This window comes from Bombina bombina, chromosome 7, assembly GCF_027579735.1.
Source record: "Bombina bombina isolate aBomBom1 chromosome 7, aBomBom1.pri, whole genome shotgun sequence".
Taxonomy (NCBI): Eukaryota; Metazoa; Chordata; class Amphibia; order Anura; family Bombinatoridae; genus Bombina; species Bombina bombina.
In genome coordinates, this window is record NC_069505.1 from 167,541,289 (window position 1) to 167,554,132 (window position 12,844).

General features: G+C 42.1%; 2 protein-coding genes across 2 annotated transcripts in view; one reads left to right on the forward strand and one right to left on the reverse strand.

Annotated features, from left to right (window-relative positions):
* Positions 1 to 12,844, forward strand: part of DNAJC24 (DnaJ heat shock protein family (Hsp40) member C24) — a 158,467-nt gene that overhangs the window by 98,511 nt on the left and 47,112 nt on the right. Inside the window, exon 4 of the mRNA XM_053720400.1 lies at positions 3,460 to 3,528. Coding sequence (XP_053576375.1) covers positions 3,460 to 3,528 — 69 coding nt within the window. The remainder of the gene's footprint in view (positions 1 to 3,459; positions 3,529 to 12,844) is intronic.
* IMMP1L (inner mitochondrial membrane peptidase subunit 1) overlaps positions 2,981 to 12,844 on the reverse strand; it is a 158,212-nt gene continuing 148,348 nt past the window's right edge. Inside the window, exon 6 of the mRNA XM_053720399.1 lies at positions 2,981 to 3,213. Coding sequence (XP_053576374.1) covers positions 3,202 to 3,213 — 12 coding nt within the window. The 3' untranslated portion in view covers positions 2,981 to 3,201. The remainder of the gene's footprint in view (positions 3,214 to 12,844) is intronic.

A 12,844-nucleotide genomic window follows, 5' to 3' on the forward strand; every position in this document is an offset into this window, starting at 1 on the left:
TTACCTGATCCTGTAACAGCGCACTCCCGCTGCCTGTTTACCTGATCCTGTAACAGCGCACTCCTGCTGCCTGTTTACATGATCCTGTTACAGCGCACTCCTGCTGCCTGTTTACCTGATCCTGTAACAGCGCACTCCTGCTGCCTGTTTACCTGATCCTGTAACAGCGCACTCCTGCTGCCTGTTTACATGATCCTGTTACAGCGCACTCTTGCTGCCTATTTACCTGATCCTGTTACAGCGCACTCCTGCTGCCTGTTTACCTGATCCTGTAACAGCGCACTCCTGCTGCCTGTTTACATGATCCTGTTACAGCGCACTCCCGTTGCCTGTTTACCTGATCCTGTAACAGCGCACTCCCGCTGCCTGTTTACCTGATCCTGTAACAGCGCACTCCTGCTGCCTGTTTACATGATCCTGTTACAGCGCACTCCTGCTGCCTGTTTACCTGATCCTGTAACAGCGCACTCCTGCTGCCTGTTTACATGATCCTGTAACAGCGCACTCCTGCTGCCTGTTTACATGATCCTGTTACAGCGCACTCTTGCTGCCTATTTACCTGATCCTGTAACAGCGCACTCCTGCTGCCTATTTACCTGATCCTGTAACAGTGCACTCCTGCTGCCTGTTTACATGATCCTGTAACAGCGCACTCCCGCTGCCTGTTTACCTGATCCTGTAACAGCGCACTCCTGCTGCCTGTTTACCTGATCCTGTAACAGCGCACTCCCGCTGCCTGTTTACATGATCCTGTAACAGCGCACTCCCGCTGCCTGTTTACATGATCCTGTAACAGCGCACTCCCGCTGCCTGTTTACCTGATCCTGTAACGGCGCACTCCTGCTGCCTGTTTACCTGATCCTGTAACGGCGCACTCCTGCTGCCTGTTTACCTGATCCTGTAACGGCGCACTCCTGCTGCCTGTTTACCTGATCCTGTAACAGTGCACTCCAGCTGCCTATTCACCTGATCCTGTAACAGCACACTCTTGCTGCCTATTCACCTGATCCTGTAACAGCACACTCCTGCTGCCTGTTTACCTGATCCTGTAACAGTGCACTCCAGCTGCCTATTCACCTGATCCTGTAACAGCGCACTCCTGCATCCTGTTTACCTGATTCTGTACCAGTGCACTCCTGATTTCTAGTTACCTGATCCTGTAACAGCGCACTCCTGCTGCCTGTTTACCTGATCCTGTACCAGCGCACTCCTGCTGCCTGTTTACCTGATCCTGTAACGGCGCACTCCTGCTGCCTGTTTACCTGATCCTGTAACAGTGCACTCCAGCTGCCTATTCACCTGATCCTGTAACAGCACACTCTTGCTGCCTATTCACCTGATCCTGTAACAGCACACTCCTGCTGCCTGTTTACCTGATCCTGTAACAGTGCACTCCAGCTGCCTATTCACCTGATCCTGTAACAGCGCACTCCTGCATCCTGTTTACCTGATTCTGTACCAGTGCACTCCTGATTTCTAGTTACCTGATCCTGTAACAGCGCACTCCTGCTGCCTGTTTACCTGATCCTGTACCAGCGCACTCCTGCTGCCTGTTTACCTGATCCTGTACCAGCGCACTCCTGCTGCCTGTTTACCTGATCCTGTACCAGCGCACTCCTGCTGCCTGTTTACCTGACCCTGTACCAGCGCACTCCTTCTGCCTGTTTACCTGATCCTGTAACAGAGCAATCATTGGACATTGTGATACACACAGTATTTTGCTTGTAGTAGTCTATGATTGGGAGAGTCTCATTGTATATGCCTTGTGACTTGTTTTTAAAAATTTTTTTATACTTTTTAACCACTTCTGATTCATCTTTTGGAGCTGGAACATCCTTCTTTGCCTTGCCTCCTATTAGGAGCTTCCTGTGCCTATATATCTAGAGCTTGATTTTGAAGTTCTAGACAATGAGGCCTATTTATCAAATGTCTGTTGGACCTGATCCGACAGTGCGGATCAGGTCCGACAGACATCGCTGAATGCGGAGAGTAATACGCTCTCCGTATTCAGCATTGTACCAGCAGCTCACAAGAGCTGCTGGTGCAACGCCGCCCCCTGCAGACTCACAGCCAATGGGCCGCCAGCAAGGAGGTGTCAATCAACCCGATCGTACTCGATCGGGTTGAATTCCGGTGATCTCTGTCCGCCTGCTCAAAGCAGGCGGACAGGGTTATGGAGCAGCGGTCTTTCGACCGCTGCTTCATAAGTGCTGTTTCTGGCGAGTCTGAAGACTCGCCAGAAACACGAGCCCTCAAGCTCCTTTCGGAATTCGATAAATGGGCCTCAATGTGAGTACCTTTCTAGGTTCTGCTGTAAATTTCACATACCACAGAACTTCACTATATGTGTTTCTTCTTTTTTCCCTGAGCTTCACCTGCTGAGCATTACCACAGTGATAATCTGGGACTTTTATCCTTATTTGTGCACAATCACAATTGTTCTTGTATTTTATTATTTCTTATATTGTGATTTAAGCAAGTTTATATATTGTTTTTTTTTTGTTCTTTTGTAAAATTATCATATGAGCCTTCCTAGGTTTAACTTTCAACTAAGAACACCAAGAGAACAAAGCAAAATTGGTGATAAAAGTAAATTGGAAAGTTGTTTAAAATGACATGCCCTATTTGAAACATAAAAGTTTTTTGGGACTTGACTGTCTCTTTAAAGTTACTTTCAGGAGCTGCAATGCATTGTGGCTCCTGAACAGAGTATAACCGGTAAGCCAGTCAGGAGTGCCATACCCATATATCTCTCATATAGCGACTGTTTAGGAATAGCATGGGAGCGTACGTGAAAGACTATGATTTTGTTTCTTCGTGAAAAATGAATTAGCTCCAAACCGAAATTAGGAAAATGTGAATATTTTATATCCATGTGATTTTTTTTTTTTTGTATTCAATGTTTATTGACTATATTAACTAAAAAATACGCTTACCAATATAGGTGAGATATTTATAAATTATCAATGAAAACAGATGCTGGTTTTACCTTTTTTAATAGCTCAATTACACAGTAACAAAAAAAAAAAAACCTTCCTAAATCAAAACACAAAAGGGTTTTATTCGTGAATTGAAATTTTGGAGTACGGTAATGCCTTATATGATGTGCCCTGCTGATTTAATTGATGCTCCCACAAAGCGACTTTGTCTTCAGATTAAGATTCCATTCATTGGATACAGATGGTTCGCCAGTGTGAAAAGTTAATTTGAACCCTGGAAATGTAAAGTTACTGTTAAAAGATATGTTTTAAAGAATAAAATTAGAAGCAACATAATTGTGTCGTTACAAAATAGTTCAGGCATGTCAAAGCACTCTTTAAGATTCAACTCAGACATAAGCAGGTCGTACGCCGTACGAATGGGGCTTATTGTCAAATTTCCTGCTTCTTATGCATTGTGAATATGTTTCTGCATTTGCTAGAGGATTTTAAACACCTATATTTTCCTTTTATTTAACAGAATCTGAAATGACAAAAATGTGGCCTGTAGACAATCAAATTCAGCTGCAAGATATGTCCTGGATCAGAGGTAGGTATGACCACCTTTCAACAGTCCTTAACAGCTGTTGCATATTACTTATCTTATTAAAGGGACATGATAGCCAAAAGCAAACATTTACCATTCAGATAAAGCATACAATTTGAAGCAATTTTCCAATTTACTTCTGTTATCAAACTAACTTTGTTCATTTGGTATCCTTTTTTTGTGAGCATACCTAGGTATCCTCAAGAGCGTGCATGTGTCCTGAGCACTATATGGTAGTTAAAGGGACAGTCAACTCAAAATTTTTTATTGTTTTAAAATATAGATAATCCATTTATTACCCATTTCCCAGTTTTGCACAGAAAATATGGTTATATTAATATACTTTTTACCTCTGTGATTACCTTGTTTATAACTTCTGACGGCCCCCTGATCACATGACTTTATCTATTGACTTGCATTTAAGCCAATTAGTGCTGTGTTGTTAGAATCCACAGGCGTCAGCATAATGTTATCTATATGGCTCACATGAACTAGCTTCCCCTGATGTGAAAAGCAAATACAAAAGCATGTGATCATGGGGCTGTCTTTAGGGACTTAGAAACAGACAGAAGTTTAGAGGTTTAAAGGTTATAAAGTATGTTAATATAACTATGTTGGTTGTGCAAAGCTGGGGAATGGGTAGTAAAGGTATTATCTATCTATCTTTATAAACAATAAAAAAAACATCATTTATGCTTACCTGATACATTTATTTCTCTTGTAGTGTATCCAGTCCACGGATCATCCATTACTTATGGGATATTCTCCTTCCCAACAGGAAGTTGCAAGAGGATCACCCACAACAGAGCTGCTATATAGCTCCTCCCCTAACTGTCATATCCAGTCATTCGACCGAAAACAAACAGAGAAAGGAGAAACCATAGGGTGCAGTGGTGACTGAAGTTTAATTAAAATTTAGACCTGCCTTAAAAGGACAGGGCGGGCCCTGGACTGGATACACTACAAGAGAAATACATTTATCAGGTAAGCATAAATTATGTTTTCTCTTTTTAAGTGTATCCAGTCCACGGATCATCCATTACTTATGGGATACCAATACCAAAGCTAAAGTACACGGATGATGGGAGGGACAAGGCAGGATTAAGCGGAAGGAACCACTGCCTGAAGAACCTTTCTCCCAAAAACAGCCTCCGAAGAAGCAAAAGTATCAAATTTGTAAAATTTGGAAAAGTGTGAAGCGAAGACCAATTTGCGGCCTTGCAAATCTGTTCAACAGAGGCCTCATTTTTAAAGGCCCAGGTGGAAGCCACAGCTCTAGTAGAATGAGCTGTAATCCTTTCAGGGGGCTGCTGTCCAGCAGTCTCATAGGCTAGGCGTATTATGCTCCGAAGCCAAAAGGAAAGAGAGGTTGCCGAAGCTTTTTGACCTCTCCTCTGTCCAGAATAAACAACAAACAGGGAAGATGTTTGACGAAAATATTTAGTAGCTTGTAAGTAAAACTTCAAGGCACGGACTACGTCCAGATTATGTAAAAGACATTCCTTCTTTGAAGAAGGATTAGGACACAATGATGGAACAACAATCTCTTGATTGATATTCTTGTTAGAAACCACCTTAGGTAAAAACCCAGGTTTGGTACGCAGGACTACCTTATCTGCATGAAAAATCAGATAAGGAGAATAACATTGTAAGGCAGATAGCTCAGAGACTCTCCGAGCCGAGGAAATAGCCATCAAAAACAGAACTTTCCAAGATAAAAGTTTAATATCAATGGAATGAAGGGGTTCAAACGGAACTCCTTGAAGAATTTTAAGAACCAAGTTTAAGCTCCACGGGGGAGCAACAGGTTTAAACACAGGCTTAATTCTAACCAAAGCCTGGCAAAATGCCTGGACGTCTGGAACCTCTGCCAGACGCTTGTGCAAAAGAATAGACAGAGCAGAAATCTGTCCCTTTAAGGAACTATCTGATAATCCTTTGTCCAAGCCCTCTTGGAGAAAAGACAATATTCTAGGAATCCTAACCTTACTCCATGAGTAATTCTTGGATTCACACCAATAAAGATATTTACTCCATATCTTGTGGTAGATTTTCCTGGTAACAGGCTTTCGTGCCTGTATTAAAGTATCAATGACTGACTCGGAGAAGCCATGCTTTGATAGAATCAAGCGTTCAATCTCAGAGAAATTAGATTTGGATGATTGAAAGGACCTTGTATCAGAAGGTCCTGTCTTAGAGGCAGAGTCCATGGTGGAAAGGATGACATGTCCACTAGGTCTGCATACCAAGTCCTGCGTGGCCACGCAGGTGCTATCAGAATCACCGATGCTCTCTCCTGTTTGATTTTGGCAATCAGTCAAGGGAGCAGAGGAAACGGTGGAAACACATAAGCCAGGTTGAAGAACCAAGGCGCTGCTAGAGCATCTATCAGCGTCGCTTCTGGGTCCCTGGACCTGGATCCGTAACAAGGAAGCTTGGCGTTCTGGCGAGACGCCATGATCCAACTATGGTTTGCTCCAACGATGAATCAACTGAGCAAACACCTCCGGATGAAGTTCCCACTCCCCCGGATGGAAAGTCTGACGACTTAGAAAATCCGCCTCCCAGTTCTCCACGCCTGGGATATGGATTGCTGACAGGTGGCAAGAGTGGTACTCTGCCCAGCGAATTATATTTGAGACTTCTAACATCGCTAGGGAACTCCTGGTTCCCCCTTGATGGTTGATGTAAGCCACAGTCGTGATGTTGTCAGACTGAAATCTGATGAACCTCAGTGTTGCTAACTGAGGCCAAGCCAGAAGAGCATTGATTATCGCTCTTAACTCCAGAATATTTATTGGGAGGAGTTTCTCCTCCTGAGTCCACGATCCCTGTGCCTTCAGGGAATTCCAGACTGCACCCCAACCTAGAAGGCTGGCATCTGTTGTTACAATTGTCCAATCTGGCCTGCGAAAGGTCATACCCTTGGACAGGTGTACCCGAGACAACCACCAGAGAAGAGAATCTCTTGATCCAGATTTAGCAGAGGGGACAAATCTGTGTAATCCCCATTCCACTGACTCAGCATGCATAATTGCAGCGGTCTGAGATGAAGGCGCGCAAATGGCACTTTGTCCATTGCAGCTACCATTAAGCCGATTACCTCCATACACTGAGCTACCGAAGGGCGCGGAATGGAGTGAAGAACACGGCAAGCATTTAGAAGTTTTTATAACCTGGACTCCGTCAGGTAAATTTTCATTTCTACAGAATCTATAAGAGTCCCTAAGAAGGAGACTCTTGTGAGTGGGGATAGAGAACTCTTTTCCTCGTTCATTTTCCACCCATGCGACCTCAGAAATGCCAGAACTATCTCTGTATGAGACTTGGCAACTTGAAAGCTTGACGCCTGTATCATGATGTCGTCTAGATACGGAGCCACCGCTATGCCTCGCGGTCTTAGAACCGCCAGAAGTGAGCCCAGAACCTTTGTAAAGATTCTCGGGCTGTAGCCAACCCGAAGGGAAGAGCTACAAATTGGTAATGCCTGTCTAGAAAGGCAAACCTTAGAAACCGATGATGATCTTTGTGAATCGGTATGTGAAGGTAGGCATCCTTTAAGTCCACTGTGGTCATGTACTGACCTTCTTGGATCATGGGCAGGATGGTCCGAATAGTTTCCATTTTGAAAGATGGAACTCTGAGGAATTTGTTTAAGATCTTTAGATCCAAAATTGGTCTGAAGGTTGCATCTTTTTTGGGAACCACAAACCGATTCGAATAAAAACTCTGTCCTTGTTCCGCCCGCGGAACTGGATGGATCACTCCCATAACTAGGAGGTCTTGCACACAGCGTAGGAATGCCTCTTTCTTTATCTGATTTGCAGATAGCCTTGAAAGATGAAATCTCCCTTGTGGAGGGGAAGCTTTGAAGTCCAGAAGATATCCCTGAGATATGATCTCCAACGCCCAGGGATACTGAACATCTCTTGCCCACGCCTGGGCGAAGAGAGAAAGTCTGCCCCCTACTAGATCCGTCGCCGGATAGGGGGCCGTTCCTTCATGCTGTCTTAGAGGCAGCAGCAGGTTTTCTAGCCTGCTTGCCTTTGTTCCAGGACTGGTTAGGTTTCCAGGCCTGCTTAGATTGAGCAAACGTTCCCTCTTGTTTTGAAGCGGAGGAAGTTGATGCTGCACCTGCCTTGAAATTTCGAAAGGCACGAAAATTAGACTGTTTGGCCTTTGCTTTGGCCCTGTCCTGAGGAAGGGTGTGACCCTTACCTCCAGTAATGTCAGCAATAATTTCCTTCAAACCAGGCCCGAATAAGGTCTGCCCCTTGAAAGGAATTTTGAGTAATTTAGACTTTGAAGTCACGTCAGCTGACCAGGATTTAAGCCATAGCGCCCTACGCGCTTGGATGGCGAATCCAGAATTCTTAGCCGTTAGTTTAGTCAAATGAACAATGGCATTAGAAACAAATGAGTTAGCTAGCTTAAGTGTTCTAAACTTGTCAATAATTTCAGTCAATGGAGCTGTATGGATGGCCTCTTCCAGGGCCTCAAACCAGAATGCCGCCGCGGCCGTGACAGGCGCAATGCATGCAAGGGGCTGTAAAATAAAACCTTGTTGAATAAACATTTTTTTTTTTTTTTTTTTTTTTTTTTCAAACTTTTTTTATTGAGATTTACAAATAATTACAAACAGACACTTTGACCACATACAGTAGCTGAATAAAAAGAGGGAGAAGAAAACAGAAGAGCAAAAACATATATATAATATTCAGGTTAATATAGTACATCATAAACATTACCATTTAAAAACCAAAAGAGAAGAAGAAAAAAAAAAATAAAAAAAATCTAATCATCTTGAATCCTATGTGAGAAACGGTGAATGACGTGCTTATAAAAACTAAAAACAAGAAAAACCCTTTATCCTTGAACACATATGACTGTATATTAAAATATGAATAAACATTTATAATTAAAAAGATTACCTTCTTTCTTAAACTAAGGGTAGTGCAAAACAGTGAATATACACAAATCCGTAGACTGTAAGATACGATCAGGATGAACCCAACCAGTGAGTCAATACTATCTGTGACTTAATTAAAAGAACAAAAAAGAAGAAAAAAATCTCTTACAGCTATCTATTAATGAGAACATTCAAATTTACCTAAAATCATAAAGTATAATCAAATGGCACTGAGTAAGATCATCATACTTTCTTCGACTCAATTCTTTTCTCGCCTTCATTCCCCACATTATGTGAGCACAACCCAATGTACAATAAGACCTGCCTCCCTTATTTTGTATACGGAACCAGGTAAACATTGTGACCTAACCACCCAAACCGTAAAATAACAAAACAAAAAAACACCCAAACAAAACAAAAAAAAAAAAAAAAAAAAAAAAAAAAAAAAAAAAAGGGAAAAGGAAAAAACCCTCCTCTCGTCCCCCCACCCCCACCTCTCCCCCAAACACTCACTCCCTGTCTGTTGCCCATTCACCAGGGAAATGCCCTGCCAAAATGTTCAACTGTAAATATTCTGAGTTAATGATTGGTTTAATTAATTTTTTTTGATGCATTAGGGGCAAAGATCTTACAAATATCTCCCATTTCTTAAGAAACACTGCTAGGTGTTTATCTTGTGGGTAGGGTATGTTAGTCTGTTCTATTATGAACTGATCAGTCAAAGCCCTTTTAAATTGTACCATCGTAGGTAGAGCAGATGCTTTCCATGCCTTAAAAATAAGGTTCCGTGCAGTCAATATAATGGTATTTATCAAGTTATAATTCTTAATTGTGTGCTGATATTTCACCAAGAAAAAGATCTCAATCGGAGATATTTTATAGTCCATCTTAAGAACAGCCATCATCCAATATATGATTTTCCCCCAGTATTGACGTGCCTTTGGGCAGCTCCATAAACAGTGGAATAAATCAGCGCCTGTAGTTGAGCATCTAGGGCATAAAGCCTTTGTTTTATACCATTTGGCTAAAACAGCAGGCGTAAGATATCTCTGTAGCCCGACTTTTACCTGTGACTCTCTCCAAGATGTCGGAACCTAGGACTGTTGCGTTACTTTAAAACTCTCTATAATAGTCTGCTCATCTATATCCGGAAATAAATTTGCCCATTTAACGACCATCTCGTCTACTTGTGCTTTGGATGTTTTCTGATTTACTAGTAAATATAAAGGGGAGATTGCGTAAATTCCTGCTGTACATTGCAATCCTAGTCTGCAGCTCACCCAAAGACCAGTCGTTCCCATATTTCGTGAGCATCTCTTGGAGAAAGTGTCTAACTTGCAGGTAGGCATAGAAATCACGTGTCCCTATATCAAACCGAGATACAATTTCTTGGAATAATACTGTATGTCCTCCCGCGTCTCGCAACTGACATAGAGTTTGGAGACCTTTAGATTCCCAAACTGAGAATAACCGGTTCGAGAGGCCAGGACTAAATTCTGGGTTACCCACTATAGGTAGATATTGTGAAACATACGGCGAATTCCCCGTTTCTATACATAAACTTTGCCATGCGATAATGACATTCTTCAAAGTATTCAAATAGAATACATTAGATGGAATGGAGGTAAGTGGACAGTGCAAGAGAGCTTTCAAATTGAATGGTGCCACAAGCTGTGATTCCCAGGTGAGAGACGTAATTTGTTCCTTCCCAGTTAGCCAATCAAGTGCAAATCTGGCTATTATAACCTGATTATATGTCTGAATGTCAGGGAGTGCCAGACCTGCTGATGTCTTAGAATTCATAAGCCTGTATGAGGCAATCCGCGGTCTTTTGCCATTCCATAGGAATTTGGAACAGGCCTTATTGTAGATAGTAATATCTTTCTTATGTAGAAACCATGGGATATTTTGCATAATATAGAGGAGCTTTGGGAAGATGACTGCTTTAATCAAAGTCACCCGAGCCGATAATGAAATAGGTAGCCTGGTCCATTCATCCAGCTTACTCTTGCAAGAGTCCATTACTGTCCTGTAGTTTAAACCATACCAATCCTCCGGGTTTCTAGATAATTGTAAGCCCAGGTATGTAATCTGAAGGACCTCCCTATAAGGGTGGTTCACCTGTAGTGCCGGATTTTTATCTATCCACATGAGTTCAGATTTAGATGTATTAATCTTAAACCCTGAGATCTCTCCGAACTCTTGAGTGATACTCTGTAGGATAGGTAATGACACTTCAAGGTTAGATAAAAATAGAAGAAGATCATCCGCATAGAGAAGAAGAATCAGCTTCTCACCCGCTAGTGAGATCCCCTCAAGTTCATGCCGTAATTGAATGGCCAGGGGTTCTATACTAAGATTGAACAAGAAGGGAGATAGTGGGCAGCCCTGTCTAGTCCCTCTGAACAGATTAAAACGCTGAGTAGTGGTGTTATTGATAATTACAGCAGAGGAGGGGTTACTATAAATTAAACGAATATAATTGTTGAAAGGACCCGAGAACCCGAATTCGTCTAGCGTGGAAAACAAATGATCCCAAATGACCCTATCGAAAGCCTTTTCCGCATCAACTGTCAAAATAGCCTTATTTATGTTACCATGAGATTCCTTAGTTATATATATGTTCCAAAAAGATTCAATCAGAATTAGCAATTTCCTTATATTCTTTGTCGGCTTACGTCCATGCATGAAACCGGATTGGTTCTCGTGGATTAGGTCGCCCATGTACGGTTTTAATCGAAGGGCTATGATAGACGCGAGCAGCTTATAGTCGGTGTTTAAAACCGAGATAGGCCTGAAAGAACTTGGTAGTTCAGGATCTTTCCCCTTTTTTAGGATCAGCGAGATATTTGCAGACGTAAAGGATGCAGAACAGCTCGTATTCTCGGAAAAATAAAAATTAAACAGCTTGACTAGGATAGGTAACACCTGGGGTTGGAGGATCTTGTAATACTCTATAGGGAGAGCATCTGGACCAGCTGCTTTATTGGGCTTCGCGTTTTTAATTGCCCAAATTATTTCCTCTTCCGTAATAGGGGCATTGATAGCCTCTCTGGCTTCTGTAGATATGCGAGGAACTTTAATCTTGGGTATATAAATCCTGGAAGAAGTCAAAAAAAACTTTTTCTATGTCAGAATGGTTTGTATGTCTAGAGGTTCCTTGTTTAATAGCGGTAATTGTGTATCTAGGTGAAGATTTAACTAGCCTTGCTAGAAACTTCGCTGATCTACCCGTAAACCCTCCATACCTTGCTTTCATTTTAAGTTCTTCCTGGGCACTGATCTGTTTCAAGAATGAGTCCCGGAGTGTCTTCGCTGTGACATAGGCATCCCAACAGTCTCTCGTTCGTCTAATGAGATACGTTCTATATGTATTCTTAACACGGTTAGCTAATTGTCTGGCCCCTGAACTACTATTTTTTGACAGGTGAAATGTATAAGACTTAATCTCTCCGCGTAGAACGGCTTTAGAAGCCTCCCAAAACGTCTCGATTTTGTTTATATAATTATTATTATTATTGAGATATTCAACCCACTTCAATCGAAGATGGTTCTGGAATTTAATATTATTGCTCAGATATCTAGGGAAGGAGATATAATTCTTACCAGGCTGCCTACTTGCGGCACTAAGTCCCAATACAATCACAGCGTGGTCCGAAATAGTTATGTCTTCAATTCTGGTGGTCCAGTTCTGAGCTAGCATGGTTTCTGAAACCAGAAAATAGTCGAGACGAGAGAAAGATCGTTGAGCATGCGAAATACACGTGTAAGAGCGAACATCAGGGTTCTGAACTCGCCATAAGTCAACCACCCCCAGGTGGGAACATACTCTCTGAAAAATCCTCAATTTTCCACCTCTACTGTTTCGCATCCTATTGTTAGAGTTATCCAAGACGGGGTCTGCTAATAGGTTAAGATCGCCTGCAATAATTAAGTTTGATCCTATGTAACTATGTAATTTTATGAGTAGGGCGGACCAAAAATTATGGTCAACTTGGTTAGGATCATATATGTTACAGATTGTATATCTAATGCCTTTAATTTCCAACTCCAATATTAAAAATCTCCCTTCAGCATCGGGCTCAGCCTTACTTATCCTATATTCTAGCTTACGGTTCAACAATATTGCCACCCCCCTCTTCCTAGAGGTAAATGGAGCCGCCACAACTTCCCCCACCCACTTAGCTTTAAGTTTGGGTATTTCACTAGCGTTAAGATGTAATTCTTGTAAAAGAACTATGTCAGGATTGAATTTGCCCAAGTGTTTTATTACAGCTTTTCTTTTAATGGGTGAATTAATGCCCCCTATATTCCAGGATAAAAGATTAAGATTATACATCACCAGAGCTAATCATCGTGCTGATCCAGTATATGGCAAGAAGTCAAAGATCTCACTGTGTTTTACCCTAG